Source organism: Pezoporus occidentalis, unplaced genomic scaffold, assembly GCF_034315485.1.
Source record: "Pezoporus occidentalis ecotype Australia unplaced genomic scaffold, CSIRO_AGI_Poc_V1 ctg52, whole genome shotgun sequence".
NCBI classification, from domain to species: Eukaryota; Metazoa; Chordata; class Aves; order Psittaciformes; family Psittacidae; genus Pezoporus; species Pezoporus occidentalis.
This window is the reverse complement of record NW_026915858.1, coordinates 3,503,145-3,530,132: the sequence shown is the minus strand read 5'-3', so window position 1 is coordinate 3,530,132 and position 26,988 is coordinate 3,503,145. Positions and strand designations below refer to the sequence as shown.

At 37.8% G+C, this 26,988-nt stretch overlaps 1 protein-coding gene across 9 annotated transcripts in view; it reads right to left on the bottom strand.

Moving 5' to 3' along the window:
• Positions 1-26,988, bottom strand: part of LYST (lysosomal trafficking regulator) — an 81,858-nt gene that overhangs the window by 37,100 nt on the left and 17,770 nt on the right. For 7 of the 9 annotated variants that reach the window (XM_062637412.1, XM_062637416.1, XM_062637415.1 and 4 more), the window contains exons 4-20: positions 25,787-25,877; positions 25,582-25,668; positions 20,743-22,828; positions 17,959-18,985; positions 16,373-16,534; positions 15,555-15,711; positions 13,156-13,382; positions 11,995-12,061; positions 11,064-11,173; positions 9,644-10,067; positions 8,193-8,337; positions 7,226-7,399; positions 5,401-5,561; positions 4,487-4,677; positions 2,676-2,921; positions 1,212-1,385; positions 520-669 (exon numbers count right to left, since the gene is read on the bottom strand). In XM_062637412.1, the coding sequence (XP_062493396.1) occupies positions 520-669; positions 1,212-1,385; positions 2,676-2,921; positions 4,487-4,677; positions 5,401-5,561; positions 7,226-7,399; positions 8,193-8,337; positions 9,644-10,067; positions 11,064-11,173; positions 11,995-12,061; positions 13,156-13,382; positions 15,555-15,711; positions 16,373-16,534; positions 17,959-18,985; positions 20,743-22,828; positions 25,582-25,668; positions 25,787-25,877 (5,679 nt within the window). The remainder of the gene's footprint in view (positions 1-519; positions 670-1,211; positions 1,386-2,675; positions 2,922-4,486; positions 4,678-5,400; positions 5,562-7,225; positions 7,400-8,192; positions 8,338-9,643; positions 10,068-11,063; positions 11,174-11,994; positions 12,062-13,155; positions 13,383-15,554; positions 15,712-16,372; positions 16,535-17,958; positions 18,986-20,742; positions 22,829-25,581; positions 25,669-25,786; positions 25,878-26,988) is intronic. The other 2 variants (XM_062637417.1, XM_062637419.1) reach the window with 1 other exon arrangement.

Here is a 26,988-nt window from a genome sequence, read left to right as displayed (position 1 = left end):
CCGAGAATAAAAGAAATACCACCCCCAAAAAAAAAGAAAACAAAAACCTCACCAAAAAACACCACAAAAAACCCCCGAAAACTCCAAACCAAAAAAACAGAAAAGTCATGCTCATATAAAAGCAAGCATATTTGTGATTAAGCTACCAAAAAATTACTTCTTGTCTAAAACTCATTTTGCATACTTTATTAACAGCAGATGGTTAATTTCAGCAGCTTAACTCCAGAGGGAAGCAGATCTTCCTCAGTCTTGACAAGTATTCCCAAAAATTTAATCCTTCAATTCAAGCAAATTTACATTTACAAAATTTAATACACTACAGATACCTGCATCATTGATAACAGAAACTTGATGCTACTACCAGCTAGTTAGAGAAAAATAAAGACCATTAATTTTAGAAAGTTTGACTAACTACTGACATCTAATGAGAGAAATTAATTTCAGACCTCACAGTCTTTTTATATTCTTTTTATATATTAAGTTTTAGACTTAAATTTTTTCCAAAATTGAAGTAATTACCTTTGCTTTAGACCATATCTTCCAGTCAAGCAGCAGCTTTTCTAATATTTGGACATCTTGGATGACTGCAGTAGAATCTGTGTCAAGCATGAATTGCCCATTTTCATTTACATAGAGAATCTCATCACTGCAGCATCCTTCTAAGAGTGTCTTGAAGAGGGGGGGAAATTTTTTTTAATGTCATAAGCACAAAGCAGCAGTTTTTCTTATCCAACTTCTAAAAAAAAAAAATCTTTAAAGAGACAAACTCTTAATAGGGAAGGCATACATCTACCTGGTCACCTTTGAGAATTGTTACTGAGTTTAGTAACCCCACTGGAGGCATCCAAGAAGCTTATTTTTATTTTGGTGTTACAGCAAAGCTTTCTTTGTTATAACACCAGTACAATTTTGAAAAAAAAAAAAGTTTTTCAAGTGCACCAAAATATTTTTATTAATTGCTTTCAAGTTTAAGCTTGCTCAAAAATCTTGCTGTCAGCTGCATCCTTCCCATTTCTTCTGAAATCAGGATCTCCCAATACTTCTTTTTTCTTCCCTTACCTATCAGGAGTTACTAGTTCTCCTATGCCAAACTTGCTCCAAATCACTGATCTGCCTTTGTGAAGACAGTTTCAAATGTAGAATGAAACTCACAGAAGTTTCTAAATTTGTGCTAACACTGACCAAAATATCAGATTTAAAGAGCACTCTACCTTCAGCATGCAAAATCCAACAATGCATTTTGGTTTGATCAACACGCGATGAATCATAGAATAGCCATTACAATTGTCCATCTCTTGTATTCTCTGTTGATTATATTTTGTTAAAGACAGTATAAGTTGCAGTGCTAAAGCTTGAGTCTCTTCACAGCTGCTAATCTCTACAACCTGAAAAGACAAATTTTGTCAAATAGTTTAAATGATAAACACTTAGAAAAAAGAGCCTTAAAAATACTTAATTGCAGCCTTAAATCATAACTTCTGGATTAAGTCTGTTTTGGAGACTTTGAGGTTATGTACATAACCTTCATTTTTAGCTTATGCGTGTACATTCACATATTATTACATCAAGTGATAATTCCTGCTGTGGTAAATTCTGATCTGCTAAGAAAACAGGTCCCATTATAAGAATCCCTTTTTTAAAAAAGAATTTGTTCTAAGTAAAATTTAGAATTTTTGCTATGCTATAAAGTCACAAGCTCATGAAATACATAATCACTTGTAAGAATAAACTCTGTTGTTTGCCCTGGAAAAGTACATACCTATTAATTCTGCTGCGCTTAGGTACATGCGCACCTGCACTGGCTGGAAACTGATCTATCATTTACTTGCTTTACTGATGCAGTCTACAGCAAGATCTGTAGCACTTCACATACATTTACATAACACAGTAACATGAATAAGGATTTTCTCCTAATATTTCAGTATGGATGTTAAAATTACAGCAGGCAGTGGCTTCATAACCAGAAGCCTGAAAGCGCAAGTGCCTCTAGTCTAATGTGTATTGGTTACTCCCCACACAACTTTCAGAACACTACCATTGCCAGAGGCACACAAAACTAAGATGTTTTAGGCCTACATTAATATTTCGAATTAACTGTAGTACTTAAGAGACTCCTAGCACAAGTATTAGCCTCAGCTACTACAATTAAGTAATAACTAAGTTAAGGCTCACAGCCTCCAAATTTCTGAAATTACATTTTTTCTTAAACAGGATAAGTCTTTGAACATGGCTGAAGAGCTATCTTGAAAAACTCTATTAGATAAAAACAGAGCTCTGCACACTGTGTAGTTTTACATTTATTCATACTTGCATTGTGAATATTCTGTTTCAAATGCCAAAGATGTGCAATGAATTTAAGCGCTTCTGAAAAATATTATCAGTTCTACACTCTTAAACTCTTTTGACATTTAGAAACCTCATCTCTAAATCAGAATGTAACACCACATACTACATACTAGTAATATTATAAAAACCATTACATAATTAATTAATTAAGTTTCCAGATTAAAAACAACCTGTGTTATGCCACAGGTATTTTCCATTAATTTTCTGTATGAAAAAATGATCATATGCAGATTAAAGCAAGGCAGCTAGAATATGTGACTTGCTACCCAAGATCCAAGGAAGCTTATCTGGGAGAATACAGACATGCACCCCCTTCTCCATCCCCTTACCCTAGCAAAGAGGAAAATAAATGCACCAGTTCCTCCAATCTCATGTAGTATACCCTGAAGAGTTTTATATTCAACAGGCTGAAGTATTTTCAGGTGATGAGAGTCCAATACATTGCTCTGAACTTCTTTTAAACTGAAAGGTCTCTGAGAAGGTACAGTTTTCACTTGGCCTTTTAGTCTAATAACAGGTTCATATATGGTGTACTGACCAGGGCAGCATGTGGCATAAACAACAGCAAGACTCTCCTGAAACAAGAGAATTTTATAAGCTTTTCAAGAAAGTTTAATGCAAAACCACAGAAACTAAAACCACTACCCCTGAAACCACCAAAAGCCACACACAAAAGCCACCAAACAGCAAGCAGTAGCAACCTTGGCAGTTCATTTCTATTTTATCATTAGTGTGCTCTTCAGTTCTATGTGGATGCGCGTGCACCGAAATGCAACAGGATTCCTAAATTTTAGCATATTTTAGCAATAGTTACAGCACTGCAAGTAGAGAAAAGACTAAAAAAATTTCACCAGGGATCCCCCTTTTACTCCCTCAAGAATTACAACTACTTTGCAGAAGAAAACTTAATGACAAATTCTAAAGAATTTGAGCACACAGAGGTACTGGGCAAATTGTTTTTCCCTTCCTAAAGTGGTGAGTCCAAAATAGAAAGTTATCTATTAAAAAAAAAATCTTCAATTTTTTTGGTTTAAGTCTATCCTTTAATCAGGTTTGCCATGAGATGATTTCAATAGAAGTTCCATCACTGATGATGAGACTTAGATCAGAACCAAAGCTCCTGTGTAAAACTCATTGTCACATAAAATGTAAAATGATCACATTTGGAAGGTTATTTAAAACAAAATTATTACATTTAAGGCACTTGCATTCTATACAGAAGTGTAGAGATTAATTCATCACTTGAGCATAGTTCTCTCTGGTTATTTGGTGTTCTATAAGGCAAAATAAGCTTAAAAGTTGCATGACTGATTTGCTAGGTTTTTACTCATTCCTTCTTAAGCTATTAAAAAATTAGTACTGTTCTTTACCAGGATCACATCCAACACAGAATGACCCTTTGCCTGCAGCTACAGAGCTGCTGTAGAACAAAATCAGAAAAATCCCTCTAGTGGAAACAATTCATACAGCAGGAATTACCAAAGCATGAAGACAATTCACCAGATACAGCATGTTCATTAATATAAATTAGTATTAATTTTATTATAGAAGTTGTATTTTATTCTTTTTCTAGCATAACTATATTTACATCTGCATCTGCTATGGCTGTTTCAGTCAGGAAATAGGAAAAACTAAGATATGCCAGCTAGAAAATTACTTTCCAGCCAAACTTGATGTAAACTTATTCCCTCAAAACCCTCAGAGAGTTGGTATTAAGTCTTTTGCTTCCATTTAAAGCCAGCTAAATCCTCCTCTCTCCTCCCCTCTCAGTTTAAATGTTAAAAGGTTAACTAAGCTGTCCTGGGCTAATTTTGCACTAATGGAGAAAAGAGCTATATATTCATCCTAGGGCATTTGAAGGTGCTTTCTTATCTCATAGATTAAGTATGCAATTTCATAGACGCTGGAACATCTACAAATTGTCAGAATCCAACCTAAAGCAAGATGAAATGGCCACCCCATGTAGAATTCAACTCCCATTGAAATAAGTGGGAAGAACCCTGCAGTGTTTTTAATGAGAAGTGGATTTCCTCCTGCTTGCTTTGAGAAAGTGAAGCCCTTTGGGAGACAGCAGGAAGCATGTTTCCAGTTTCTTAATCAGTTCTGAGAGATTAAGAACCATTTCTAAGTAAAAACCTACAATCAAAGGCCCAACATCCACTTCCTTTTTTGCCATGAAGAGCTCCTTAATTTGTTCACATTGTAGAATTTCTTTACTTATATATTTAGAGCAATCAGTCGATGTTTTGCCATGTTTACAAGGCATTACAGATGTGAAGTCTGGCCCACATGTGTATAAGTAAAATGCTTCCTCTGGTCCAATCTTTGCACCTAAAATCCAGAAAAGAAGCTGTTAACTCTTCAGTATGCAATAAAGCAAAATTCATACATTGGCTATTAGACTGCATAAGAGACTTTACAAGGAAGATCACTGTTTGGTTTTTGTAGGCCCTGCTGACAAAAAACAATCAGTACAGTCTAGTGCTCACTATTAGCTACTGTAGATCAGTGACTTTGGACACATCACATGCCAGATCTCACTGGCAAAGGCACTGAAACCAAGTCAGGAAAATGATCTGCATGAACTGAAGATGAACAGCTCTGAATAGTCACTTACACTTTTTAAAACTGAGAAGTCATCTATCCAAACCTCCTCAGTTTTCAAAGTGTAGCAAGATTACAGACAGCTAGTAGTTTAGAATTGAAGTGTTTCCACCTGGGAGAGACTGAGTGCTTTAAGACAAAAAAGCAGAGCAGGTACCACTATTTCTCCAACCACTACCTCAAGATATTATTTAAAGAAATAGAAGTAACTGCAATGCCAATTACAACACTAAAAAGGAAGCAAGAGAACAGTGTCAGAAGTACACACTACAAAGTAACCAACACAAACATTTGCCAACTGCCTCCCTGATAAATTATGCTGGCAAAAACTGTATTGTTGTTTTTATTGCAGAAGCTTGGCATATTAAAAAAAATATTAAATGAAGCCTTCGTTCTTGGAGGGGGAAGAGGGAATGAAAACTTACTCAAGTAAAAAGCATACAAAAGTACCGTTAAATAGAAGCAGATTTCCAAGATCCCATCTACCCGACAATCGAAGCAAATCTTCTTGAGACGATGTACAGTGGCCAATCATACAAAATGTTTTATTACTGTCAGCTGATAAACTTGATTTCCTTGGTAGTGCATAATCTAAATTAATCTCACATTTTCTAAAAATACATACAAAGAAACAAGATTAAATATTAAGAAGTGATCAAAATTGATGAAGTATCCACCTTAAGCTTAAAGTACTTTTTTTATTTAGTAGATAAGAAGCCATGTTGTTAATGATACATTACTAAAGCCATCTTCAACATCAAGGCACCTTAAAACTTACTTACATAATGATGCATGTACTCAAATACTGCACAGAACAGAGTCCCAGCCAGGGCTGCCATATACACAAGATTTCCTAGATCTGAAATTCCTTCCTGCTTCCCTTTGACCTCAAAGAAGAAACTGTTTATAACAGTATACACACTTCTAAAATAAGACAAATTTTCAAGAATTCCCAAGAAGTCATAAGCCTTTGAGTATGCTAATGCACATCATGAACACTGTGGTTCACATATGCTGAAAAGTATCATGTTGAGGATTAGGCGGTTGTTCCCAACATCCTCAACCAGGGAATGTTGTCAGAGCTTGTGTGCTGTAGAGCCATAGGCAATAAGTCTGATGCTTTCAGAAAGCAAGCAATTAACCTTATGTGCATTTACATAAACAGACCAATTGTACTGTAAAGGTCATCTGAAGCTTCCTGGAAGAGCCTAAATATTAGCAAACTGGCAACTAACTATCTAGATGGGCCTCATTAACTGAACATGTCCAGAACATTGTAGAACTTTTAGTTTCCTCTATACCTTCATTTTTGGACTTTACTGCATATAAGCATGCACAGACTGAACAATGAGGGGGAGGAAATCAAGATGCTGAAAAATTAACTCTACACAGTTTCAAGAATAAAGTGAAAACAGGTATCATACTTTACAAATCCAGGTTTACCTGCAGAAAGAAAAACTCGGCAACATTTCTTCCGAGATTTGAGAGATGTCTTTATAATGTTATTTGTTTACTGACCAAATTCTAGTGGAGTAGTAAAGAAATTTTGTGCTACATCTAACTGCTCTACAGCCTAGCATTTTGGCTACCTGCTTCATATTCAGGACACAAAGGAAGCCTTCATAGTTTGGACTTCAGGAAGAATGGATGAAAACTGTGATACTAAATAAATTCCTTTTTCTCCAACGAATGAATACTTCATGCAGGCATAGGCCCACTCAACCTAGCATCAGGTACCACATTTAGCAGTGTGGACCTGAAGTTTCCAGTGGAAACAGCAGTACCTGGCACTGCCAGTTCAGATCTCATCTGAAATATTTTGTGAAACTTCTCCCCTGTCCATCTCTCTCAAAATGACCACCTACCTTCTCCCCATCTCTTTTCATTCCTATTTAGAATAACATCGCCAGTACATGAACTATACCTCCTTAGTTCAGATTCTTAATTTAACTGGAGACATTATGCCTCCTACTAACTTCATGCCATTGTTTTTTGGATCTTAAGATTCTGTGGTACCTGCCTCTTTCACTTCCTCATGATGAGCCAAAACACTGATGTCTGCAGAGATTCATGGTGTGAACTCAAGATTCTCCAGGCAATCAAGACAATTCTGGATATTTCTAGGGACTTCCTAATAGCATAAGACATCTCTCTCCTACCCCCAGAAGGCTACTGAACCATGACTTCAGTTTGCACCAAAATAGAACAGATGTTTGGCTACCAGGGAACACCTCAAAGATGACAAATATCTAGATACAACTAATGTATACTTTACCTCTGACCAGAAATCCACAGCAACAGCTTTCCATGGATATTTTTCTTGCCTTCTGGCTGCTGCAGATATGTTATTGCCAAATGCTGCCACCTGCCCACAAGGAAGATGTTCTCTGGAGATTCAGCCTGTGCCAGCAGACCAGCTTTCATCTCATCATTTGGATCCATGCACATACTATCAAAACAACAGAAAAGGAAAAACAGTGTATTTGTTTTCAAGTTTACAGTTTAAACTCCAAATCTGCAATTTTTGGCCTCAGTTACTTGAGATTGCATTCCTTAACTTTCACAGATAATGTTTACCACAACGCTGTATTTAGAGTGGTAAGCGTAAGTAGGGAAGTCCTCACAATGTGGTTTCAAATTGAACTTGTTTGCATAGTTCTGCTTGCATTTAAGATATCTCTATTTTACAGACAAGATAAATTCAGTTTACTGGAAAAAATGCAAGTGCTTTGCACATTGCAAAATAAAGTGTTCCAAAACTGCAGCTTTAGACCGATTTTAAGGTTATATCACTTATGAGAACTAAATTAGGGCTAAAATGTGTTCAGAAGATTAAACCCAAGATTGTTATGGTAAGTATTAAACAACAGCAATTTCCACATCCACAATTGAGGTGTGAAAACCTACAGCTATGGAACCTTTCTGCTTATATTCAGATATTTATTGTGCCATTTCATTTATAAGTGAATTTCTACCTTGCATTGCATTGTTTATGACTGATCTTGCATCTTACTTGGGTCAATTATCTATATGATTACATCAAACATGCAAGAGCAGAGACTAAGCAAATAAACCTGTAGATCTGTATGCAATAAACTTACTTGATGTTGACATCACTGTGCAAGGTATCTCTACCATAGAAATTAGTTCTCTATGCTCCATCAGTATTTTCTGTAACAAGCTGCTACTGGAAATAACAATGCATATGTTCACAAGACTGTTTTTGGATTAATACACCATACCGAAATATGAATGCTCCTGTATTCAAGTCTGCCCAGACTTGTATCATCAGTGCTTTTGAACCCAGTGAGATTATATGAATACAGCCATCTTCAACAAGTTTATCTCCAAGGCTCAGGTATTCCATTCCTGTGGACTTCGTGTCTTCTAGAAATAGAAACATGTTTATACACAATTACAATACAATACAACAATGCCTGTCCTACCAACTATCAAGTGTGAAAAGAAGTAGTTCATGTACTGCAGAGAATTGGGTTTTGTTCAGTTGGATTTTTTGGGGGGTTGGTTTTTTTTGTGGGTTGTTTGTTTGTTTTTTTTGTGGGGCTTTTTGTTTTGTTTTAGGTTTGTGTTTTCCTTTTGTTTTGTTGGTTTTTTTTTTTTCAAGAAATATTATGCATTATTCTCTTCAGAGGTCTAGGTTTTTTGGAAACCTAAACAGAAGAGCTTGATATTAACTCAGCACTTAAGATGTTTTTGTAATCATGTAAATCCACTAAGCATGAATACATTCCAACACAATGATGCTTTAGACATGCCATACCATATTACTTTCCTATGTTGAACTGGCAGTCTCAGTGTGCACCAAGAAATCTTTAGATTTTTCTTCACAAATCACACTACCCTTGAAGTCTGGTCTAAAATTTAATGTTTTCATTTTACCAAGCAAAAGCACAGTTCTAACAAAAGCAGCTCTGGTGAATTCCAAGATTCAGAGTTAGGTTTTCCTTTCTTTTGTTCAAATATAGTTGTGGGTGGGTGGGGAGCACAGCCAAAGTTATCCCAAGTGTTGGGAGGCATTAAGTAACTGAAGTATTTTTTCCTCCCACAAATTATAATCCAAAAGAGTCTGCTCAGAAGAGTTTGAGAGCAGGTTAGTCTCTACAAAAGTAGAGACAGAGAAATGCTGTACAATTATTAATATTTAAAATGGCGCACACACACAAGGCAAATAAGAGGATTTATACTAAGTCAGCCTCAGGCTCTGACTTAATGGATTCAGAGCATCTTTTAGCCGAGTTCAATATTTAAATCCTAACTCACAAAGTTTTACTATCTTGCTATTTAAGAACACAAAAGCCACTTGCTTCATCAGCACGAGACCAAATAAACTTGAGAACAGTCTTTTCCCATGAACTTTCGCTGCAGCATTTAATACTTTCTTCATCTTAACATGAAATAGCATAAAGACATTTTACTGAAGCTACAGATTCAATGAGAAAACTAAATCTCTAAGAAAGAAGAATCTAATTTATGGGCTAAGGCTGGAAATGTTTCATTTTTAAGTATATGATACATTACTCAAAGAAAAAATTTAGAAAGAATACCACACCTGTCTAATATCCATCATAAGAAAAAAATTCAACCTTTTGCATATGACATATTGATTAGCAATACTTGTAACCAGAATCCTCCAGCACTACTTAAATAGAAGCAAGAAGTACTATATCCTCACCTGCGCTGTCAAAGCTGCTCTCTCTTACAGCTACTGGCCTGCTTCTTCTCTTCATTTTTTTCCCCTTTTCTGCTGAGTTTTCTGTTTCGTGAGCAGACTCCAGACAAAACCACAGTGAGGCACTGAAGCCTTCAGACATGTGTGGCCAACAGTTTTGCCCAACTAAAGGCAAGTGAATTGGGGCTACATGCCAAGAAGAAAGCAGCTGATGACTCAAATTTTCACCATCTGCTTCTCTTTTACTCTGTGAAAGTTTTGCTCTTTTTAATACTCCAGCAGTTTTGCTGGTGGAATTGCTAGCAGATTTTTGTGAAGAACTACTACTCAAATTAGTGCCATGTAGCAAAGGGAAGGCAAGGTACTGTAATGGATTCATATAAATATGGGTTTCTATAATCTTTAACACACCCTTGAGTAGTATCTCCTGGAAGAAATAAACCAAACAAATTAGAAAGAAACAATCAGAAAGTGTCATCTAACTAAACAGAACGCCACTCATAAACATGGATTTATGTTTTCCCAGAGTGGACGTCCATATCCAAACTGACATACATTTACAAAGCATCGAGTAATAACTTCAACTGACTACAGCCCGACAATCTGGGGAATTTAGTCAGGGCAGATTCATCTTCAAGTTACCATGCTCAGAAATCAGCTGAACCACAGCAGGTGGTCATTGCACAATCTCATCTCATATTTACGTGCTAATAGATTAGCTTATACCTCAACAAAAGACCACACTTTTTACCCTGTGTTTGAGGCCGGTTAACAATGCACACACAGGCCATCACTTTTGTTATTGTATAATTGGTAATAAAACCAGATGAGCCCTTAAGCCAAGAAGTTTCTCTAGTTACTTAGCCAATTATTGCAAGGTACCTTTGAAAACTTGACCTGTGTCTCCTTGCTTGCTACTATTTCAGACTCCACCGTATTTCTTTTTATTCCTTCCACCTTCTTTTTTTCCCCTCCCTACAGGCTCCCACACAAACAACACTTTGTATTTCAGCAGTATACCCCACCAAGCAGTAGTTTCCAGTGTTACACAAACCAACTTAAGACACTGTTGAAGGTAATTCTTGCAGCTGAAGCATTCCTGAAATACCAAGATGCTTTACAACTTCAAAGAAATGACTTAAAATTGCACAGTATTACAGTGTTCTGTCATTCAGACCCACAGTGCCAGTCTTTTCAACAGGAATCTTATTTTCTTGTGAAGGGAGCTCCCAGGACTTCAGAACTGTCTCTTATCTTCTATTTCCTTTCCATGTTTGTAGGATAAATTATTTCAACAACCACATTTTACTTGTTCTGATCTGTCAGAATGTTGTTATTAGTCTCCTTATTTCCTAAAGCATTTCTTTTGCTCCATTTTTCTCATTAAGCCTCCAAATTTTGCTACGTGCAACTTCATACTTACCGTACAAGGTGTCTTCTCCAAAAATATCCTTAGAAGAAGAGTTAGCTCTTCCGAACATGTCTGTGAACTCATCAAGGAAACTAATAGGTCTACCAGCACCATCTGACACGCTAAAAATAAGGAGACAAAATAATATTACTGAAAACAATTTTTCAAAGCCTTAAAAATTCCTATTCCATGCTATTATGAGGAGAGATTAGTATGAGTTTGGGTATTTTGTGAAAACATTTCAAATTCAGGAAGCAGTGACAATGAGATGAATTCCGGAGATCCAACAGTGCTTCCTGCACTATCATTTAAAATTTCATTGAATGAAACTAGATGGCTACATCAAGTCTGGCTCCTAGGTTTGCAAAGAAGAGCCTGCAAGTCTCGGAACCTAGCATCCCATTGGAAAGGCTCTCTCCACAAAGCCAGGGATCAGAGTCCTAGGATAGGTTTACATCATCTCACACTGTGGAGCAACTTCATCATGTGTTAGGCTACTTTAGGGCAAGCATTTAATTTGCTTCCACATTCTTGGCTTAGCTAGCTGTTTTCCAATTAGAAATAAAACTCAAGGCATCACCAAGACCTGTGTTACAAAGAAATTTGAAATAAGAACTTAGCTTGTGATGGAGTCAGATACAATCAGTAAAACAACAAACATTGCCCAGAAAAATAGCAGTTAACACTGTCACCCTAGGGCTTCTTATATCAACTATAATTTTCAGATCTGCAGGCAGGTGTTTAAACAACAGATTTCCACTAGCTCAGAAATAACCTTGTATTTACTCATAAATGAAATGTTAGTTACAAGTTAAAGAAGCAGCTGCGTAAGTTCACACATGCCAATGAATTTGCTTTGTTAACTTCACCTTTGCACTATGAACTAAAAATTTGTGCATATCTTCACTTACAGAAAATGATATTACTTAGACCTTGAACTTACCATGAAAAGTAGATTCTGTTTGTGTCAGTATGTTCAGAAATCCTCCCAAAAGATGTTTAACAGCTCCCTGTTAAAAAATTACAGGGAAAATTGATATCCAAAGAACATACACCAGCCCAAAGAAGAAAAACAATTTCTTTCAATCAATTCTTGTCTTATTGATCTTGATTTAAATAACACACCAGTTACTCTAAATTATGGAAATACTTTTCATATTTTCTAATGAACATTCATTCATGTTCTGTACAGTTCAGTTTCAGAAGGCACACTTTGAAATCCAAGTTATTCTAGAAAGAAGCATTTAAACCATTATCAATCCAGCAACTGAGAACTCATCTATTTGAAGATGTCCCTGCTCATTGCAGGGGGTTTGGGCAAGATGACTTTGAAAGGTCTCTTCCAACTGAAACTACTCTACGATTGATTCTATGATCTTCCTTGTCTACTCCATCATAACAGAATTAGGGGATTTAACAGGTTGTAACAAAACACAGCACATTGTTATATAGTGATGCCATACTGAAAGCAAATTCAGCCTTTCCCTAACCTTTTTATGCAAGATAGCTTTAAAGAGTAATTACAAGAAATTACTTGTACATTATTTATATATATTACATTGCGTAGTTAGGCACATCCTTCACAAGTGTGTCTTAGATAAAGGCAATTTGAAAAAATCACTGAAGATAATTAAAATCCCTAAACTGGTAAGTTTGATGGACTGCTCTTTCTAAATAATATTGAAAAACAATGAAAATGAGGTTATATTGAATTAAGTATTTTCATGTGTAGAAGTTCAGAAAAAAAGAAACATATGTGCTAGTGATTTAAAGTTAACAATTCACACATAGAATTGGAGTGCTAAAATGTTTTCCTTTCCTGCTTCTAATTTAAGCTGTGAAGCACTTTGTTTCTTAGTCATATGATTATAAAAAACAAGCACTTAAGGCTTGGGGTTCTTTTTCATTTTTTCAATGGCCTGTCATTAGTTCTCTACCTATAGCTCCAGTGATTGAACAAGCTTGATAAAACAAGGCAACTGTAAAACTCAAGTTTTCTAGGTCTAATATTTCTGAGACCACTCTATTAGATATACTATTGCTTCAAAACTGAAGAAAATAAGATATACAACTGCTAAGCTACTGTCTTTGTTTAACATTTTACCTGTTCTAGAAGTAGAGTGGCATTTCTTTCCTTCTGAGTGATGATTTTCAGGCAGCTTTGGAATACATGAGCAAGCACGTCTAAACTTGCATTACCAGCTGAAAGCAAGTTTAATTCCAACATGCAGATTTCAGGATACATTAAATGTCCTTGATTGATGTTTTCAGCTAGGTCATCAAAATAACCTGAAGGACCAGTATACCCTGGTTTTGCCTTTGTGTCTGCTCCTGAAAGAAAACACTTGTTTTACTGAAACTTACTCAGCTGAATACAGTTTGCATGATTTAAGCAGAACATCCAAGGACATATTTTCTCCAGCCTTCTCATAGATACAAACCGAAACCAGTCACTAGCTTAGGCAGTTTTCACAAGTCAGTATAATCTTTTATTCTGCTTCAAGTTTTCCTATCATATAGAAGGGCAAGGACACAGTCTCTCCCATTACATGCTCTTAAACTATGTGCCTTCATTTCTTCTGAAGTGGACACATAGTAATGATGAAATATGCAGTTCATGAAGCATGACAGTAAAATCATTGTAATAGAGCTTCAAGCTTCTATACAGAACTCTAAGCCTGCCAAGAAAGGAGATAAATTTAAATGACTTCTGTTAAAAGGTCAAGGGAAGCAGCTGTTATTTGACTGAGAAAATGCTTATGATGGCACATGACACAATATCTGCATGACAGTCAAAAAAACCCAACAGTTAAGCCTTAAATCTTGGAGACACCTCAAAACATGTTACTTAATTATTTGCGACAGACATAGGTTACATGCAAATGGAAATAGTTCAGGTTAAATTCTTAATTCAGAAATGCTTTTACAGTTCTGTGTATCTGTTGGCAGAGCCTAGTCACACAGGTAAACAGCAACACTTGAATGCAGTTCTATTAAAGGCTGTTACTGCTCGGGCTGACCTCATACAATGAACAGAAGCACCCAGGTGTTCAGCTGAAAGGAAAACATTAAAGCAAATTCATGTTCAAAATTAATTACAAACAGAATACATAGAGATGTGCACATCAGTTGCTGAATGAATATAAAGAGATATATTCCATCACAAGGGGGCTATCACAAGCCAAATGAAGCTGCGTGACTGGGAAAAGCCAGCACAGATTCAACAGGGGCAAACCATGCTTGGCAAACCTCATCGCCTTCTATAACAAAGTAACCTGCTCAGCTGATGTGGGGCAAGCCCTGGACGTGGTGTACCTGGATTTCTCCAAGGCTTTTGATACAGTTTCCCACAGCTTCCTCCTAGAGAAACTGATGCATTATGGTCTAGACAAGCGATCTGTGTGGTGGGTGGGGAACTGGCTGCACCCAGAGGGTGGTGAATGGCTCCTTTTTAAACTGGAGACCTGTCACTAGTGGGGTCCACCAGGGATCAATAGTGGGACCAGTGCTGTTGTCCTGGTAGACAACAAGCTCAGTATGAGTGAACAGTGTGCAGCTGCAGCAAAGGAAGCCAACAGGATGCTGGGCTGCATCAGCAAGGGCATCACTAGCAGAGATAAAGACGTCATTATCCCATGCACTCTACCCAGCACTTGCCGAGCCACACCTGGAATACTGTGCTCAGTCTTACTTCCCGCTACCCAAAGGGGATGTAGAGAGGCTGGACAAAGTCCAGGTAAGGGCCACAAAGATGACCAAAGGGTTAGGAAGCCTGCCATGTACGGAAAAACTGAGAGAAATGGTTTTCTTCAGCCTTAGCACCATGTTCCAGTATTTAAAGAGTGGCTACAGAGAAGACTGAGACTTCATTCTTACGAGGGAGACAAGGGGCAAGGGTCACAAGTTATTTCTGGGGAAATTCCAACTGGCCACCAGATTGAATTTTTCACAATGCAAATAATCAGCCACTGGAATAACCTCCCAGGGAAATGTTGGATTCCCCAACATCGGGCATTCAAGATTTAACAGGACAGGGCGTTGGCTCACCTTGTCCAGACCATGCTTTTGCCAAGAAAGGTTAGACCAGATGATCCTTGAGATCCCTTCCAACCCAGTTTTCTACAACATCATTAGACTAATCTATTGTTTACTAGTTTGTTATAATATTAAACAAAAAATCTGAGAACTGATTTGGAGACAAACCAATGATAAGCATCTCTGGAGAAAACTAGGAAACTGCTTCCAGACCACAAAAGGATGTTTGAGTAACATGCCTTTAGAGTAAGAGCTGCACACACAAAGACAACCAAGATAGAACAGTTCTGTAACATTCAGTAAGAATATTCACAGTCTCTTCATGTGCAACTGCATCTTACTAGAAGTAAAATAAACTATTTCTGTAAAAGATCTGATGCTCACCCTAATTCTCTGCATCTCAAAAGACAAGAAAGCTTTGGTATGTCATAAAGACTACTTTGTATATTCAGAAAAGTTGCCATTTACCTTCATTCCTGGTTTTGCTGTCATCAGGGTTACTTTCACTATCTGCTTCATATCCTTCCTCTTCAGCAAAAAGTTTAAGACTACAGCACTGTGACTCTTCAGTTTCTTCAGAAATATCTCCAGGTTGTGGCACGGGCTCCTTTTCAGTGTAATGGCTCTGTATAACATATCAAGCACATTCACTGTCTTTGGTCAGAAAAAGAAGTAATTTAGAACCTTCCAGATGCTTATTTTCTGCAAGCCCGGTGGCAAAAGAAACAAATTAATCACATCTTTTCAAGGAACTTGAGATACTTTCTAAGAATATGTCATTCTTACATTAAAAAATTGGTTCTGTAGAGATGGATTTTTCTTCCTAACTACCTGACCAAAGCTTTGGTAAGCAGATGGCCAATGCATTAAGAATAATTGTTTCCAACATCACTATCACCATAAACATACATCTTGGCATTCATTCTAAGGTGAAGATAGGTCTGCAACACTAAGGTCAGTCAAAATCTGGCTGAAGCTCTCCCTTTGAAAGTTTGCCACACTGTCATTGAATGAAAGAGTGAAGAGAACATGAGGTTTCAGGTATGTCCATGAAGTGTAACACAGCTTGCTCCTTTTTGGGGCATGACTTATTTCTGAGCAGTAAATGTGGGGACCATATCAATAACCAGCATTCAACTTACATGCCTATACAGAGAATCAGAGAATTAATCTTCCACAGTAACTGCACTTAAACATGTCCTCTTGATTTTAAAAATAGAACCAAGCATAAATCTGACTGAGCAAACCTTGCAATGCTTACAATTCCATCACTCGGTGTTTCATACCTTTTCCACTTTTTCTTCAGAATGATCCAGATCAGCAGAAAAAGTACCCAACGCAACACGAAGCAGTGAATCAAACAGAGGCTTTGCCAAGTCAGTTTCTACCACTTTTGATAGAGCAAGTTGCTCTCTTATTTGATGTAAGATATCATCCACACAGGGATTCTGCATTTTAGGGGAGACAAACATTTTGATTCATGTTATTCTGGTTTGGCTAACAGAAATGGTCTAGCACTTCCATTTAAAAGCTTCCTGTTCCACCTACACTAATCCCAGTTCTTGCCCAAAACCATTAGACTTCATCCAGTCTCTTGCAATAAGGAAGATTCATCCTGTTGGTCAGGACAGAGATTTAGCTGGTTAAGCAACCTGCACACTGAGAAAAGCCTGCCAACATGCCATTTCCCAAACACTGCAAGGGAAAGCACTGTTTCAAAACCAAACATCTCTTTCAAGTATACAATGCATTCAAACCACACCACAACATTACCAGCAGTTAGCAAGACAGATGGTAACATGTCCAAGTCCACAAAAATTACAAGTGGCCCAGACAGAATTCCAGTTTCCCGTTCTCTTCTGTACCTAATACCTTCTGCTTTTGTAATAAACTGCCAAGTACAATTCAAGACAGCAATGAAGACACTAAATTCCAGTGAAGGTGTCTTCTGCGAATTAACAACTTTGTGGTACACTGAATTAGTTCACCTGTAAGGCTTTGTTTTTTTCAGATGTCCTTTCAGTCCCTGTGCCCTCTTTCTCAAGCACCATGCTTTGCTCAGAACTACCACCAAAAACACGACATGTGGGTCAGTGTGTATAATGCTCATGTCTTGCCTACACAGCTCTCCTTCACTGCCCCTGTGTCACACATTCTCCACTGAATACTCTTTCAAAAAAAACCAAATCTCTCCCACTCTTCAAAGCCCATCAGCCCAGATAGCCATCAGAGAATGCAAGACTGGACAAATGGACTACACAGGGGAAAACAGAAAAAGCAGACTGTAGCTGACCAGAAAAAACATGCAGATAGAGTCAGCCAGAAATTCAGAATTGCTGACATCCACTAGTGCCTTTATGGTCAGAGGAAGGCATCCCTTCCTCTAGTCAGGACCATTTCAGGAAGAAAACGCAAGCGAAGTGAAAAACTCATCCAGCCTGGATCAATCTACCACTCCAGAAAGCTCTCTCCTATCCCCAAGGAGCAGGGAATTGGCATGACCAGGGATCCAACCCAAAAGAGCAAAGGACAAACATAATGCTGGAGAACAAGCAAAGGCGTAAAGGATCCTTACCAGCATCTCACCACGTACAAGAAGTGACAGGTTAACATGTGGGAAGATGCTGCCTCAGAAATCACAATGGCCAGTTTGTTCATCAACCCACTCCCATCTTTCATGCCTGCTGACCACTACTGCTAACTACTAAGCACATCATTTAACTGCATGCTTTCAGTAATACACAAAAAAAATTGGTACCATAATAAGAGCATAACGTTTCTTCAGCTCTCAAACAACTCTGACTAAGTCACTGATAAAATATTATCGTATGTAACACACAAGTAAAGTAAGCTAAGGGAAGTTTCACAGTACCTGGTGAAAAAACTCCACTTCCATCTTCTGCTGCATGGCACTTGCACTGTGTAGGCAGATTGTCAGCAGAGCTTCTAGAAGTCTGATACCTTGAAGTGCCCACTCAGCCTCTTCTCTTACAGAAGTCTTTATCCCTTCAAGATCGGCAACTGAAGCAACTGAAGTGTGTCCCCTACTCAAAGAGCCATCGCAGGAGATGCATTCAGGCACCAGCTGTTCTGCACAACCAAGACTGTCAGAACTATCGACCTTCAATTGTGTCACCTCTCTGCTTTTAGCCAGCTGAGAGTCATCCTTGCTGAGAAGCTTGCCACGAGGACTCCCATGTGAATTTTTGTTGCTTTCACTCAATACTCTCTCCCTCTTTTCTTGCTCCGTTTCCTTATTTTTCGCAAGTTCCCGAATTATAAGAATTAGTAATCTATGGCATGCTTCAAAGCCTCCAAGTCTATGGAATTGTCTCTGGAAAACTGAACTATACAAATAGATGCAACGACACATGGACCAAATATCTGCAGCCCTGTGAATATGTTCCAGAGAAGGCAAAGTGAGGCTTTCCAGTGACAGATACGGTAATTTTTGGCCTAATGGCTCACTAGCTGTACTATCATATCCCGACGTATCTTCGGAGTCATTAGCTGAATCCAGATCACCATCTGCTTCTTTACTTACACATAAAAAAGCAACACAGAGGAAGAGATTTATTGTGTTGACGTGAACGTCTTGGCTCACAAACTTCTTCTTTTTTGGGTAAGCCTCTTTCAAGCCAGCGTAAAACTTGCTCAGGCTTTGAGGAACTTCGGAAACAGCATGCTGGCTACAAAGAGAAGCAGGCAAGACAGATGTAGATTCTTGTTCACTGTTCAGACCTTCCAGCTCTGCCATTGCTTGGTCTTTCTGCTGATCACCAAGGCAGAGTATCAAAGTCTCTAACACTTTCAAAGAATGGCTTCTCAAAGCATCTAAGTAATTTAACTCAATCATTTGATTCACTCCATTAGAACTCAGAAACAAGTCTCTAATAACCCTGCAAGAGAAAGCACAAGAATTACCTTATATATATATATATATATAAATCAACCACAAATTCATGTAGTTCAGATGACACAACCAAAAATTACCCTCTGTTCTACATACCTAAGTAACACCAAAGACTGATCATGTTTACAGTAATTTATAGCTTATAAATATACATTAAAGAGAAAAGGAACTTGTTTGTAGTACTCTAGAATCCCAAGTAAGCATCATTCATCTGGTAGGAGAAAATTCAATTTTTGTAAGATACAGAGTAGGAAATAAATCTCTGAAATGTAGAGCACAAAAGATGTAGGATATTCAAAATATTAAAAGATATTTAATGAACTTTAATTATGACATTTGCTCTTTAGTGGTACCTCCCCTACCTTTTTATTAGCAATTGGAGCTAGTAAATCTCCTTCAGTTCTATGACTTCACCAGAAAGTAGAGATTCCTTCTCAAACATCTTGAAGACTTAAGACATTTTATTAGCTGTCTATTAGTTGCATGGATGATGTATTTCAGAAAGAATTTAGGAATACCCTTCAAGCACAACTTCTTGTGCAGTTTTTACACTGTCCAATGTTAAAAAAACCACCTTTCAGTATATTTGTTTCCAAGTATATTTTCCCTTCTTCCTATCACATTGAGTTAATTCAGAATCTGGGGTAAGGATCTACAAGCTTCTTAGGGTACTATGTTTGCATGTAGACATCCACCTTCCATTCCCTCCCATCTCCTTCCCACAGGGTCAACTTTTACTATAACCAGGTTACACACTCTAGAATCAAATGAATCGTTTACTTTTATATTCCCATCTTTAAGCCAGCAGGAAATAAATAGCATATATTAAACTTGTTAAAATCTAAACTTTACTTCTCTTACCTCTTTGCCACTACATGCATTTTCAAAAAATAATAACAGCTTCTGAGAAATTTTGTTAGGATAGAAGTATAAAATGTATTAGACAATCCTTTACATGGACTGGAATACCAGTCTGTTCTTTGGAATTGTCTCAGATAACCCTACTAAATTCACTTCAGTTTACCAGGACTCCAGTAGAATAAGTCAGAATCTTTTCTGCACAACAGGACTCATTCATATTCTGAATAAACTTGGAGCTACTATATTAAACAACTACATCAATTCAACAATAAACAGCAAAGTTTCTATTTCATGCCTTGGAAGAAAGCTTGGGGGTGGTTTTGTTGGTTTGGGTGGGTTTTTTTTTGGTGGGTTTTTTTGTGGGTGGGAGAGGTGTTCTGTTTTGGGTTGGTTTTTTTTGTTTTGTTGGGTTTTTTTTCCACGTTTAAATGGGCAGGATTTTTCAAGTTAGGAAACAGTTATTTCAAGACAAGTAAACCTCTCAAGCCTTGTTTTTGAAAGGTGGTTTCCATGAAGACCATTCTGCAAGGAAAAGGGAAACAAAAACCTAAGTAGTCTAATTCCCACAGAAAAGTGACATGCCAATCTGTTCAACATTCCTGACTCACTTTAGCATGAAGAATAAAAAGGCTAAGAGCATGTCACATTGGACAAAGTTTTTTACTTGTTTCTACACACTTTGGCTTGTTAAAAGATCATAACTCATCAGTATAGAGCTCACTGTCTATGGTCTGTGAATCTAGGATTACACCTTATGTTATTCAAGCATTTACCTTGTTGCTATCACTGACGCAATACCCAAGTGCTGCCTACTGTCCAAATAAAACTTCTGATCAGTAACAAATATACAAAGTTCTGTACGTAATTAGAAGATCAACCAACCTGGATTTAAGTAACACAGGGAGCATCTGCAAATAAATCTGAAGTACTTCAGAAGGCAAACACTGGCTATGGTAAATGCACGTGTGTTTATCAACTGTAGTTAGTCCAAGTTGTTGAGCATGGCAAGCTAACTGTACTCCTCTCTGTAGCACAGGATTATAAACACAGTTATATAGTTTCCATTGGACCACTGCATTTCCCTTTTGAATTAAGTGGCAAATATGGCTTGCAATCTGCATGCCACGTAGTTTGTCTTCTTCAAAAAGAATGTCCTGATAAGCCTCCAGTGCATGCCATCTCAGCAACACATCTTCAGATCCAGTGCTAGGCAGAATTCCCTGAACTCTGCATGAGGAACTAGATGCTGGACCAGGATCACCACAGTTGCCCTGCAAGGCATCTTCCAACTGAGCAAGTTGATCACAGTCCACAGTACATATATTGCATGATGCCTGTATAATTTTGTGCGGAACTTCTGCTCCACCTAGCTGATCCAATATGAACTTGTTAAGGATATTCAATATGTGCTGTTGAAAGTTTTTTAGTGTTGGTAACTTGGAAGCATGAAGCAATGGGACAATCACAGACTTTGGATCCATACAACAACATATTCCTACATTATGTACACCCAAGAGAATCTGCACACTGGTACTGCTCAAAGAAACTTGTTGCAACAAGTGCAAACACTGATGTGCACAAACAGCAATGCAACAGCATCTGTCAGGATACTGAATTTCACCATCAGCAGTTTCAAAGGGGGTTTTGGATGCTTGGGTTTTAAAAGTGGATACAGAGAGCCCAGAGAGATCTCTGTGGTGATGCATGAAGTGAGAGTACTCGCATCGTCTGTGCCGCTTTCTTGTACACATCGATTGATGGAGCTGCTCCGATTTTACTTTTTTGACAGTGCTGATTATTTTCATGATGCTGTTGATTAGGACTTTCAAATGTTCTGAGGCTTCCCCGGTTACTCCTTCATTCTTCATACATAGCCATTCCATCTGAAGGACTGCTACTTCAAACAGCTTAAATCCCTGGTGCTGTATGAACTCGTGAACCAGATCTATAGCTTGACTAAAGTAGAATGGATTGGAGGCTGCACTTTGTAGGCAGCATATCAAAATCTGCAAGACCCCTTCTATAACCTCAGGTAGAAGCAAGGCTCTGTGATGGTACCTAGAAAAGATGTAGTCATCCTGAACTGGCTGTTGTAGTGTTTTCTTGTATCCTGGAACAAAAAGATCCGGTTGCTTTTCCACAGAAATTCTGATTTTTAATGCTGCTTTAAGCAACTCTGTTAAATTTCTTCGTAAGTTGTCTGGCATGGTTTCTGTATTGCTAATGTCTAAAGATATCAGATGCAGCACTGTTCGAAAAAGCATCCTTTGGATAAGAGCTACAGGTTCTTCTGTCCACCCTACAGAAACTACCTCATTTTCTGTGTTACTACTTACATTGCAACAGTCTCCAAATCCTGATAAGAACTCAGTCAATGTGGGCACCACACTAGCCAAGAGAGCAGAACTGTGATTCAAAGCAATATCAAATTTGCACACTTTCTCTAGGAGAGACAGTAAGACATGGCATAAGTCAAAAGGAGAGTTATCCGTGTTGCTCCCAGCAATTCCTGCAGCTGGCTCACTCAAAGTCTCCTGGTTTAGCTCATGTGATGGAATAATTTTGCTGGAATTTTCTATATTAGGGGCATCAGGATGAGAATTTGGTACTGCTTCTGCAGATAGGCCATCACTTCTACCTGCAAGGTAGCTGTCCCTAACTGGATGTGTTAAAAAAGGCTGCAGTAATTGGGAGCGTCTGTGTTTCCTGATTACAGTAGTCTTGTCATCAGAATTGCCTTCTGAATCTGAAGTGGACAGCTGAGATCTCCGTGCATCACGCACAGAGTAACGATGGGTGGTTTTGCGCAGGCGCCCGCTTTTTCGAGACCGAAGATTCGGTTTTACAGACGGCTGAAGAGATGAACGAGTGCTTCCATCCAAGCCTAGCTTTTCCTGAGTAGATTTCACAGAACTTGAATTATTCTCTTTGGTCAGGCATATGTCTACTGTAAAAGGTATATTAAAGTCTGTTGAAACAGAAAGATAAGGAACATTAAAGGAACATTCAAGAATACTATGCAAATAATTTACTTAATTTTACAGTTTAACACTCCCAGCTTAAAAATATGAAGCATTCATATCTTAGTAGGCCATCATTTTGTATATACCTATATCTGACATTTTCAGTATTAAAAAAATGTCAACGGCAATCTATGTTTAAGAACCATACTGACTATTTTTAAAGCAGAGACAAATGAGTTCATTTTCTAACCAGGGTTAAAAATCCGCTAAAGGGTTCCCTAAAGCTTTTTTTGTAGGCAAAGCTATTCCCTTCAGAAAAGATGTTATCAGGGTAGATGAATAGACAGTTGGTAAGCAAATAGAAGAAAGCTTAGTCTGAAAAATCACAGAATGGTTTCGATTGGAATGAACCTTAAAGATAATCCACTTCCAACCCCCCTGCCATGGGCAGGAAGGACACCTTCCACTAGACCAGGTTGTTCTAAGCCCATCCAACCTGGACCAGAACACCTCAAGGATGGGGCATCCACAAATTCTTGGGGTAACCCATTCCAGTGCCTCACTACCCTCACAGTGCATAAGTTTTTCCTAATACCTAATCTAAATTTACCCTGTTTTGACCTGTTAAAATCTTTTTTGCCTGTTACACATAGGCTATAAAGGAACAATATAGCCACAGGCATCCAGTTGTATCAATTTAAAATTAGATGTTAGACATACTAATACAGAAGTCTAAGAAAATAAAGCCAATCAGTAGGACACAAACTGAGATCTCCTCTATTACTGCAATGGAAGCAATTTTAGACAGTTACTCCAGTGATATTTACTCCTGTATACCGTTTGATACATTTTAAGTCTGTCTGCCCTGCCAAATGGCCCTACCCGAAGTGAAGAAAAAACACAGAAAAAAGAAAGAAAAGGTCTTGTTCAGCTTCATGATCCGTTGTCACTCTTTGCAACAGAGCTGCTATAGGAACTTGGTGCATTACCCACAGCCCTCCTAAACTGCATGAAGAAATTGTTTGTGTGCTAGTGGTAACAGAGAAGATAAATTTCTCTACCTAGAAACAGCGAAGATTTTCAAATATACAGACATCGGTCTTTACTTCAGCATTCATTGTTCCAAACACAAACAGCAGAGGGAGGTGGCAAACAACGTTTAGGGTGCTCAATATTCCCACAAAAGTCAAGACAATAAAATTCAACTACAGAATACAAAACAGCAAATATAAAATTAAAATCTGATTCAATGGGCAAGAAGATTTTGAAGAATAAAATGCAAGTACTACCAGTTTATTTGTAGTGGCAAACTCAGCTGATAAATTGTTTAAAAGTGGGCAACTCTATGCTCTTGGATTAAATCCATCACCATTCTTTCAGTAGTGACAGGACTGTCTCTGGATGCTTTGGGCAGGGAAACACTCAGCACAGTACAAATGCAAGCAGCTCCCATCCGCTAAGTTCAGCATTCTGAAAAAATGTGATAGCTCTCAGTAACACCCCCCATGCCCACAGAACCCCTAAAGCCCACACAGCAGCTACAAACAGGTGAAAGAGAAGATGCTTCCATGTGCAAGCAAGGTGGTTGGTGCTTTGTTGTTTCAGAAGGTCATAGCTGTGATGTTTAACGAAGAATCATCATCTGCTTTGGAGGCAGGAATTTAACCAGGAGCACTTAAACAAAGGATACTTCCCAAATGGGAAATAAAAAAACTGCCCAAAACAGGTAGATTTATCTCAGTGCAAGGAGAGAAAAAAAAAAAAAAAGAAAAAACCAACCAAAAAAAAACTACAGACACAAAAAAAATTTAAAAAAAACAAAAACAAAAACAAACCCTCAAAACACAACACATTGATACAAGAGCATTTTAAACTATTCCTGGAAAAGTCACTAAGCTCTCATATGATAACCAAAGCATTCCTTTAATTCACTCAAGTTTATAGGATAATGCAGCTGAGTAAGCAGGAAAGTTTATTATATAGTAAGTGCTATCAAACTGGTATTTTAAATACTACAAGTCTATAAAAATTAACAAAAACATTCAACATGCATTATTTTAAAAACAGCAGCAAAACACTGGGAGAGCTTCAGGTAAAAAGCCTTAGGAACTCTGAGACAGGAAGCTTCATTTGCTTCATACTCTTTTTTCTTTTTTTTTACCCTCCAACAGTGAAAAGAATGCATCACACAAATGTAAAAGCCCAAAAGAAAAAAGCCAAGCAAACAAAAAAAAAATCACCACCATTTCATGGTTCAGTTTTTGCAGTTTATTTTGTATTATCCCTTTCATTTCTTTAATTCACTCTTTCTGGCAGTTGAATCCTTGTGATTTGATTCCTCAACCAGCACATCCGTTTCTGACGGAGAACATCATATTTTCTAAGGAATGCAGCCTGGTTCTTATAATGATCCAGTATTACGCTGTTTTTCAGGGCCTGCCTCCCTGGTAACATCACACTTCCTTCATACTCAGTTGTCCACTGTTTGGCTTTAAGCTTAGTTCTGTACTTCCCATTTCTTTGATTGCAGAAGAAAAAGTCTGTCTCATTCTGTCTCTAGTGTCAGCATGTATCACTTTTTTTTTTTACAAAAACAATTAGTATTCTTCTACTCAGCATGAAACACTTAACATTAGCAAAAATATTACATTCCGTTTCAAATCTCCCCTGTGTCACCTGAAGAAAAAACCTCACCACCATCAAGTTCAGCTACACAGTAATATAAACATTGCCTTTCACACCGATCAAGAGCATTTACCTTCTCTGTACAATTTCACTCTTCCTTGTATGCTGGCACAACATTGGTACTTGTGTTTAAATTCACTGCAGAATCCACACCTTAATTCTGTGTTAAGAGGATGTATATTACAATGAACTATTACTCTAGTCATGAATCCCAGGCTCTGTAGTAATATACAAACCACTTTTGTCAGGTACTTAATACTGTAAGTGATAAAACATACCTATTGCTTTTTCTTCTTGGACAGGGATTTTCCACACTAATGGCAGAAGTGACAGGAGGAGGGTCAGAAGTTCTTCCCGACACGTCAGCTCCTATGTTAGGGACAAAGTAGAAACAAAAGGTCTTGTATTTTTAAAACTAGATTGACCTTTATTTTACAGAGCTATTCAACATTCCGTTCCCTAAGCCTTTCTGGTTTTTTATGCACTTTAGAAGTAACCTTACTGCAAAGAGTGCTATAATTATTAACTAGAGCCAATCAGAAAGCAACCGAGATATTTACTATGCCTCTGAAACTGTTTCTATACAAAGCTCTCCTAATCCCTCTTTTTCAGGGAATTGCCCACCTGAAGAACAAAGCCAGAAAAGTCCTAGCAAATAACTCGATATAAACAAAGACAGCAGGAAGCTCAAGACAAGTTTGAAACAATGTAACTTAGAAAAACTTCATGGGAAACTTCATACTTTCTCCAAAACAAAACCTTCTGACAATAAAAAAGCCTGTATTTACCAAGCGATACTATTGACTCACAATAGAAAAGTGAGGTTTTATGGGATGAAAGAAGGAAAATCACTCTGAAATAAAACAAAAACACCCCCCCGCCCCCCCCCCAACCAACTCAAAAAACCCCACCCCAAATAAAACCAAACCCAACAGAATAACCACTAAACCCTACTGGGGTTCTAAGACTTAAACACTAAGAATTTCAATGCAGAGAGGAACAGTAGAAGTAACAGAATTCAAACACAGTTTGTTTTCAGGGTGCTATGCAGCACTATCAGAATGGTTTCAAGTCCTAAGGATCAAAAGTTTTCAAACAAAAAGCTGACTTCAGCATTTTGTCAGATAACATCATTCAGGGATATGTAGGTGAAGCCACATCCTTCTCAAAAATTCAAGGTTGCCTGAAATTCAAATGTATGGAGATACACAAGTTAAATAGTCATATATATAAAATATATAGTTATATGTAGTCATAGAGCTATATAAATAATAGTTAATATTTATAGAATCATAGAATAGTTAGGGTTGGGAAGGACCTTAAGATCATCAAGTTCCAACCCCCTGCCATAGGCAGGGACACCTCACACTAACCCATGTCACCCAAGGCTCTGTTCAACCCCACCTTGAACTCTGCCAGGGATGGAGCATTCACAACTTCCCTGGACAACCCATTCCAGTGCCTCACCACCCTTACAGTA